Source organism: Antedon bifida, chromosome 8 (genome assembly GCF_963402885.1).
Source record: "Antedon bifida chromosome 8, ecAntBifi1.1, whole genome shotgun sequence".
Classification (NCBI taxonomy): domain Eukaryota; kingdom Metazoa; phylum Echinodermata; class Crinoidea; order Comatulida; family Antedonidae; genus Antedon; species Antedon bifida.
In genome coordinates, this window is record NC_136233.1 from 6280638 (window position 1) to 6288062 (window position 7425).

The 7425-nt window shown below is 38.6% G+C and overlaps 1 protein-coding gene across 1 annotated transcript; it reads right to left on the bottom strand.

Moving 5' to 3' along the window:
- Window positions 1-853: 853 nt before the first annotated feature.
- On the bottom strand, window positions 854-7086 carry LOC144850513 (uncharacterized). Its single transcript, XM_078707796.1, has 2 exons — window positions 2074-7086; window positions 854-1821 (listed from the first exon to the last, which is right to left on the bottom strand). The coding sequence occupies exons 1-2, from the start codon at window positions 7084-7086 to the stop codon at window positions 1018-1020; spliced, it is 5817 nt and encodes a 1938-aa protein (XP_078563922.1). The 3' UTR covers window positions 854-1017.
- Between the last annotated feature and the right edge of the window lie 339 nt (window positions 7087-7425).

The following is a 7425-nucleotide window of genomic DNA, read 5'->3' on the forward strand; positions in this document are numbered from 1 at the left end:
GCACAATATATGTGCATAAATGGCAATATTATGGCATAATTTTTGAATTTTAAAAAGTGGAAAATTTTGCCATTTTTCGACCCTTTTGTTTCTAGACATAACTAGTTGCTATGGCTATATAAGATGATGTTAGCACAATATATGTGCATAAATGGCAATATTATAACATAATTTTGGAATTTTAGAAAGTGGAAATGTTGGCCATTTTTCGAAAAAAATTCCTATGGTCCCCCGCAGGGAAATTTTCGAAAAATTGCCAAAATTTCATCCTTTTATTTTTTGACATAACTCGTTACTATGGCTCTATAAGATGATGTTAACACAATATATGTGCATAAATGGCAATATTATAGCCTGATTATTGAATTTTAAAAGGTGGAAATTATGGTTATTTTTTGAAAAAATTCCTGTGGACCCCCGTAGGAAAATTTTCGAAAAATGTCCAAATTTCGACCCTTTTTTTTTTTACATAACTAGTTACTATGGCTCTATAGGATTGTAATAAAGCGACACTTTATTAATAACTCGTACACGAAGGCTTAATTTTATGCAGGGTTTATTCTTTAAATAACATATGATACTACATACATATCCTGGAAACACTGATAATAAATTGTAAGGCCTCGCACATAACACCGCCTTCAACCACAACGTCCCTTTCAATCCCGTTTTACGTGATTGGCATTATACTGTAGTGTACAAGCATAATTTGCATATAAGTGTACAAATACCACAACAATAGAGGGCGCACACTTTAACATGGCTCCCTTGCAAACGATACTAGAGATCTTTGCAAAACATAAAATATAATAACACATTACAAACATTAAACAGCACGATCAGGCTCCACTGACGGGGATTTGAAACAATAATGAAATTACTTATGATTAAGACTTAAGGTCTATTCAATCAAAGATTATCATCAGTATGGCGAATCGCCAAAATCCATATTATTCGCAATACATTTTATATAAGAGCATGGCTAACCATGATTCTAGTATTATCGAGTTCATAAGTTCAATCAACTGGCACCAACTGCACTAGTTTGTGCACAGGTCTTTCCAGCACGGATTGTCGTCGTCCAACGAAGACTGAAACCTTTCTTACGAGCCCGTCGTCGCTTGGATGCAGTGCAATAACCTTGGCTAATTCCCAGATGTTACGTGGAACGTTGTCTCCCTTCAAAAGCACTACGTCGCCAACTTTGAAGTTTCTCTTTGGTGACGTCCACTTTGACCGTGACTGCATTGACGATAAGTATTCTTTTCGCCATCTACACCAAAACTCGTTGGATAAGTGTTGCACTCGTCTCCATCGCCGTCTACAGTACATATCAGCATTCTGAAAGATACCTGGTGGAGGAACTACAACTTTATGTTTTAAGGTTAGAATGTGATTAGGTGTTAGCGGTTCCATTGAATTTGGGTCATTTAAGTTGTTAACAGTAAGGGGCCTGGAATTTACAATGTTCATGACTTCGGAAAGCAACGTACGAAAACATTCATCATCCAACTGGTTACCATGTATGTTGAGTAGAGGAGCCAAAGCATTTCTCACAGTACGAATTTGGCGTTCCCAAATTCCTCCCATATGGCTAGCGGACGGGAAGTTAAATTTGAAGTGGATATCACAACCTTGGCCCACAAGATATTTCTTGACCTCGTCTTCATTTACGTTTTGCCATTCATTTCTGGTACCGACAAGATTGGTTCCCCTATCCGAATGTAGTTGTCTGACTGGTCCACGAACACTAACGAACCGTCTTAATGCGTTAATGAACGAATTTGTTTCCAACGTATTTGCCGACTCTAAATGTATAGCCTTCGATGATAAACAAATGAAAAGTACTCCGTACCTTTTTACGAGGCTTCTTCTTTCTTTTATGTTAAAAGGTCCAAATAAATCTACTCCACTGTAGGTAAACGGTGCAGCATCTGAAATCCTCTCAATTGGTAGGTCTGCCATCTTCTGGTTCGATAATTTACCCCTTAACTTGCGGCAGATCACACAACGATGAACCAATTCGCCAACTGTAGATAGACCGTGGATTATCCAATAGCCTCGTTGTCTGACTTCATTTAAGGTTGAAACTTTCCCGGCATGGTTCATCTGCTCATGAAAATGCGAGATAATAAGATTAGTTAAATGACACCTTTTCGGTAAGATCAAGGGATGCTTAACATCAAATGCAAACTTGGAACGTTTTACTCTTCCCCCAACTCTTATAAGTTGGTTTTCATCTAAAAACGGATCTAGTCCATATAGAAAACTTGATCTTTTCAGCTGAACATCTGATTTACGATCCTCTAAACTATTCGTGTTTAACAGCTTACTTAGTAATACTTTCTCATCATAGAAGTGTTGATCTTGAACATGTTTCAATATTAACTTCTCACTTACTTGAATGTCATCTACGCAAGGTATGGTACAGTCAGAAGAAATCGATTTAAATATGCTACCCTCTTTTATATTAACTTTAGCAGCATCCATCAGTCGTTTCTTCCACATCAGACATCTAGCGATTACCCTGCGCAACCTGGTCCATGATGAGAAATTATTGCATAAATTAATAAACCATTTCTGAAACAAATCTAAAGATATACAAGTAGAAAATACACAAGTAGTCTTCCGCATCTCGTCTGAAATGTCAACATCAGCAGTTTCCACACAAGATTCAGCAGTCGGTAATGGCTCGTTTTTATGCAAGAAGGGCGGTCCATTTAACCATGTAGAGTTCGTCAACTGAACAATACTCACTCCCCTTGTACCAGAGTCACTTGGATTAGATGCGGATGGAACGTAATGCCAATCACTGGTACTGGAGTGGTCATGAATTTGTTGTATGCGGTTAGATACGAATACCTTGAACTTTCTTGCTTCATTTCGGATATACCCCAGAACAACTTTGCTGTCACACCAATAATAATGTGTAGCATCGTAAGCCAGTTCTCTCGTTATCAATCCACTCATACGTGCTGATAAGGCTGCGGCAACAAGTTCCAACCTTGGAATGGTAGTGGTTTTGGTTTTTGGTACAATCCTGGATTTACCTAAAAGAAAAGATACGGACACTTGTCCTAGAGTGTTAATTAGTCTGATGTAAGATGATTGAGCATAAGCAAATTCACTTGCGTCTGAGAAAAAATGCATTTCTGCCTTGCTCACGGAACCAAAATCAACCGGTTTAAAACATCGTTTGACCTTAATGTTCTCGATTCCTGATATTATATCATTTCGCCATTTGGCCCACTTATGATACATCTCATCTGGAAGTGGATCGTCCCAATCAAGCTGAGACATACACAACTCTCGTAGAATCAGTTTTCCAACAATCAATACAGGTGCCAGGAAACCAAACGGATCGTATACTGCACTTAAAGTAGAGAGAATTCCACGGCGAGTGACTGGATTATCTTTAAATTCCATTCGAAACTCGAACGTATCCGTTTCCACGCACCAAACAACACCAAGAGCACGTTCAATAGGTAACTGGTCGTGTAAAGAAATCTCCTTCCAGTCGGTTGCTCTCAAATCTGTGGGAATTGAATTTAACACTTGTCTATTGTTAGTTACCCATTTATGCAATGTTAAACCTGCCTTAGCACACATCTTAGTAGAAGAGTCGATCAATTGAATTGCATCAGCTTCCGATGGAAGAGATTTCAAACCGTCGTCGACGTAAAAGTCGTTACGTATGAAGTCAGCAACTGGTTTACCGTATTGAGATTCACCATCATCAGCAGCCTTTCGTAGGCCGAAGTTAGCGACTGCAGGCGAACTCACTGCGCCAAACAGATGTACAGTCATCCTATGTTCGACTATTTCTTCAGAACCGTCCTTCCACCATAGAAATCGAAGAAAGTTACGATCAGGCTCTGAAACGAAAAACTGGTGAAACATTCCTTTCACATCGGCTTGAATAGCAATTGGTTCCTTTCTGAAACGAGTTAAGACTCCAAATAAATTGTTAATCATATCGGGTCCCTGTAATAAACGTTTATTTAATGATGTTCCAGCATACTCGGCTGAACAATCGAATACCACACGAAGTTTTTTCTTTTTCGGGTGATATACACCATGATGGGGAACGTAATTAATTTCACCATTACGCATGTCCAGTTCGTTTACAGGAACCTTCTCTGAACAGTTCTCAAGAACATCTACCATAAAGTTCATGTAGTCATTCTTAAAGGTTGAATTATGATTTAGTTTGTGTTTAAGCTGTTTTAGACGCTTTAAAGCCATGTTACGATTATTCGGCATACCTTCTCTTATCTTAAAGGGCAGAGGCATTTCGTAGTGATCATCTGTACGCTGAACTACATTTGATTCCATGATATCCATGAATTTACGATCATCGGCTGACATTGCAGATTGACCAGGCTTATCGTCATTAAAATCTAGTTCATACATTATCAAAATCATCTCTTTGGCATTAGTTTGACTAACCAAACGATTCTTCGGTGATACAATCGAGTCTTTTTCCGAAGCAACCATGTGATTAGACACCGACACTTCCGGAACCCTTTGGCACATGGTGCCCACGACACCCCATCCAAGAGCTGATAGTTGTCCGTATGGTTCATCTTCTCCACCAGCTATTATGTCTCTAGGTCTAATGGCATTTGGAACATTGTTTCCTATTAACATTGCTATCGGCACATTCTGCATATAAGGAACAATAACAGATGAAATGCGGTTCAAGTGAGTCCACTTACTTGCAACAGCTGGAGTAGGAATTTGAGACCTGGTGGCTGGAATTTGATCTCTAGAAAAAACTGTAGGAATTGGTATCGCAGTCTTTCGGTCAAAGCTAACAACTTCCATGTGGCTAAACTTGCGACATGACACGGATGATTTGCTATGCATAGTTGACAGAAGTAGATTGGTTTTATTCCCCTCCAACTTTAGTTTCTCAGCAATGCTATCTGAAATAAAACAAGTATTAGACTGGGGGTCCAAAATACAATAGATTAGAATTTCATTCTGTGGACATCGAGAACTTCGAAGCCAAACAGGCACTATCATAGAAGTATTTGATGATTTACTTGTAACGGAGGTGCACAAAGACGTATTAACAGTGCGTTTATCGTTTTGCTTAAAAATATGCAAGCTTGATAAATGTTTGTTTTTACAATGTTTACATGTTATAGCATTAGAGCACTGGTATGCTAGATGTTCATTAGTCATACCACATCCGTAACATAACTTGTGTTCACACAGATACTGCTTTCGGTCACGTCTTGTCAGCTTATTAAAACCTTCGCAGTCATCTATATGATGGTCCTTAGTGCAATACGTACAGAGCACGTTCACTTTGGTGGCAAATGATTGAGATGTTTGTCGGCGTTGATGCTTCTTCTCTGGTTCATCGATCCGTGGTACGGTTGGTTGTTGAATAAACATTGGTATATTGGCTTCATCAGCCCTTGCTCTGACAAAACCTGTAAATATTTCAAAACTTGGAAAAGAGTCAACATTAGCATAAGATTGTACAATATTTCGCCACTTATTTTCTATGAAATAAGGTACCTTCTTTATTAGTTTAAGGTTCTCTTGAGGGTAATCTAAAACTCCCAAATCTGGAATCTTTTGTTTAGCTACCACGATTTCGTTAAGAAAATCTGAAAATACTCTAAGACCAGGCGCATCTCTTGGTTGGATCTTTGGCCAACTTTCTAACTTGTACAAAAACGCCTTAGAAATAACAGCATTGTTACCATATCTATTTTTAAGTTCACTACGTGCACGATAATAACCTTCTTCCGACTGTAGTAACATATAGTTACTTATCATGGCTAGCGGCTCTCCTGACAGATGTTGACTTAGTAAGTTCAACTTTTCATTCACTGATATGGCTTTAGATTCAATTAAAGAGGTAAATGCACATTCCCACATGGGGTATTTTAAAGGGTTTCCATCAAACCTTTCCACCCTTACTGTTGGTAATCGTAATGAATCTATTAACTCTTTCATAACCGGTGCTTGTGGCTGATTAAACTGTTGCTGATTAAACTGTGAAGGTTGCACAAATGGTGACGAAATCGGAAAGTTTTGTGATGAGACTGGCGTCGTGGCTTGACATGCAACACGATGTGGTGGTAACGTAGTAGCAAGTGATGGTGCAATCTGAAATTTCATATTTTGTGATGAAACTGGAATCAAGAATTGAGACTCCACACGCTGTGGTGGTAATGAAGTAACAAGTGAATATGGAGTAAACGATGATGGAACTGTAATGTGTTGAGATGGAGTAAACGATATTGTGGATGTTACTCTAACTGGCACAAATGTCGACGGAAGCAACAAAGATGACGTTGCCCGAACAGGCATAGAGTTAATATTCTTAGTCATTGTAGGTACTGGTATTTGAGCAAAAACACACGTCGGTACAGGAATTGTCATAGCTTTAGGTGAGGTAATTATTGGCAATGATATAGTAGGAACTGTCATATATGAAGTAGATGCAATCGACGACGTAACAACCCCAGGTATTGGCGCATACTGCCCAAATGAAGATACCGTTGTTGGCCGTTTATACGTATTGTAATGTTGTGTTGCAAACGTAGCATCAACTGAATTACGTTCAACGTTCTTCTCGGGAATGTTATCAACATATTGTTGAATATCATCTGTAGATTGTGTAGGTAATTCGTCTAAGTACTCCATAAATGAGGTAACGGATTTAGAATCTAATTGTTTTACCTTACTTAGAACGGCGTCCACCTTGGCAAGTTCCTTTTCCTGCTGAAGTTTCATTAATTTTGTTTCATTATCAAGGTGCAAATGTTTCAACCGCATTTCTTCTTCCGCAAATTCCAGCTCCACTTTAACGGACACCTTTTGTTCTTCCAAGTTCAATAATTTCTCCTTTATGTCAAATCTTGAACTTCTAGCAGAAGAACGAGTTCGCATAGACCGCGTAGATTTGCTGGCTGCACTTGTTCCAAATGAACGAGATGAATTTCTAGATGAATCCTGATTTTCCTGTGCCAACTCCTTCCTGTATTGGTTTCCTTTTTCAGTTTGAGCGGGCACCTTCCTCAAATTGTATCCACCTAAACCAAACTTCGAATCGTCTTCCATTCCGCAACACAGAATAAACAATTGGGTTAACAAATTCGATTAGTTTCCGCAACGCAGATAACAATGGCGGCCTCCGCAACACAGAGACAACCTAGATCACCAAATTATTTTGTAACAATTAGCAATCAATTATTATACAGTCCTGATCAGTTTCTGCAACTCAAAAACTCAAAAAACAATGGCGGACTTCGCAATCAACTACAGTGGCTTCAATGACTTATAGGTACTTCCTATAACGGCACAATTTATTATTGTAATAAAGCGACACTTTATTAATAACTCGTACACGAAGGCTTAATTTTATGCAGGGTTTATTCTTTAAATAACATATGATACTAC